The sequence below is a fragment of the Bison bison genome, unplaced genomic scaffold (assembly GCF_000754665.1).
Source record: "Bison bison bison isolate TAMUID 2011002044 unplaced genomic scaffold, Bison_UMD1.0 scf7180017849200, whole genome shotgun sequence".
Lineage (NCBI taxonomy): Eukaryota > Metazoa > Chordata > Mammalia > Artiodactyla > Bovidae > Bison > Bison bison.
Genome location: NW_011479773.1, coordinates 7,341 through 9,044, shown reverse-complemented (window position 1 = coordinate 9,044; position 1,704 = coordinate 7,341). Strand labels below are relative to the sequence as shown.

Here is a 1,704-nt window from a genome sequence, read left to right as displayed (position 1 = left end):
TTTAAATCCTGGTTGTCAGGTCACGGTAATCTATGTTGTGGGTATCTATGGTTGCCTTTTAAAATTTTTTTGGTTTTTTCCCCTATGGTTGCTTTTGTACAACAATGACAGAGTTGACTAGTTCCAATAGAAACCATATAAGGTTGTGACTGACCATCTGACCCACAAAGCCTACAATATTTGTTGTCTGACTCTTTACATAAAGTTTGCTTATTGATGGACTGAGCTACATACAAAGCCCAGCAACAGTACTCCTCCTCCTAACTTTAGTCAAATAACTGCCTTTCTGAGACCTAGGTTTTTTTTTTTTTTTAAATATGAAGGTACCTGTCATTCTTTATCTTAAGAAATTCAGAGAAAGATCCTTTACACTTAAGAAAAGTGCCTTAAACCCAAGGTAATATCATCATGACCATTATCTACCTAACTCAATCAAATGTTCCAAATAGTCCCTTTCCACTTGACTTACGAAAGTACTTTTTCTGGTCACATGATTCTTTTATAAGAAAACCCCAATGATATCAAATTTAATTTACTGTTTTAAAAGTAACAAGTTCAAGCTTTAAGTTAATTCCCCTTCTAAATAAGAATATAGATTATTCTTCCATAATACACTAGGGCCTGCTGCTTATAAAAACTGTTCTAGCCCTGACAAAAAAATCTAAAACTGGCTCTGCTGGAAGAACAGCTGGTATATCATGAATACTCACTCCCCATAACCACCTGTAAATGTCTGCTCTCAGTCCTTGGGAACGATAGCCTACATTCTGATAGGATATTATCACATACTATTAGAAAAATACATCTTCATATATCAAAGGCCAGGTGTGTAACAAAGGGACAATTAGAAGCAGCATGTTCACCAAATACTCTTACACCCCAAATGGTGTTCACATCTTTCCAAGGTATTTCAAAAACACTTGAGCATGATAAGGAGGGCTTCCAGGGCTGGCAATATCTTATTCTCTGACCTCGGTGGTGGTTACACAGGTGTGCTTACTTTGTGATAATTCATCAAGCTGTGCATTTATATATGTATTTCAATAAAAAGGTGTCAAAATAAACATGAGCTTCTTCTATTCTTCAATCACAGTCTCATGTACTCAGCCCTCCTCACCCCTACTAATGTCGAAATCACAGGTCCTACCTTGTTCCCAGAAGCATCTTTTCCCTTCCCTTCTTCCTCCACATGAAAACGAAGGTTCTCCAGCAGGATGACAGACCCAGCAGCTGGGTCAGCACAAGCCTTCTCCACTTCTGGGCCCACACAGTCCTTCAAGAACAAAACATCCCTGGAGAGATTATGACACAGAAACACTTGAACAGTCTGAATGTTAAGAACCAGCAACAACATACTTGACAACATCTCCTGTCACAGAGTTGACAAGAGCCTGAAACATACTTGCCCAGCAGAGATTTGAGTTCTACAGCAACTGGCTGCAAGGAGTACTTATCAGGCATGGGGACACCATCAGGCCGGCCCAGGTGGCTCATAAGAACAACTGACTTGGCTCCACTGTCCAAGCAGTATTTGATGCTTGGAACAGCAGCCTTGATCCTGCAACCAAGAAGAGACAGCAAGTAGAATAAGGCTACTCCTAAGAATTAGTGAGAACTATTTTATTCATGGCCTCATAAAACATAAAGCCTTTCTTCTCCAAATTCCTTCAAATCTGTCAGCAACTCAGTGATGGTCCTCAGGTT

General features: G+C 39.7%; 1 protein-coding gene across 1 annotated transcript in view; it reads right to left on the bottom strand.

Moving 5' to 3' along the window:
- The window catches only part of LOC104993432 (phosphoglycerate kinase 1-like), a 6,621-nt gene that overhangs the window by 2,499 nt on the left and 2,418 nt on the right, over positions 1 to 1,704 (bottom strand). The window contains exons 2-3 of the mRNA XM_010846677.1: positions 1,403 to 1,558; positions 1,148 to 1,292 (exon numbers count right to left, since the gene is read on the bottom strand). Coding sequence (XP_010844979.1) covers positions 1,148 to 1,292; positions 1,403 to 1,558 — 301 coding nt within the window. The remainder of the gene's footprint in view (positions 1 to 1,147; positions 1,293 to 1,402; positions 1,559 to 1,704) is intronic.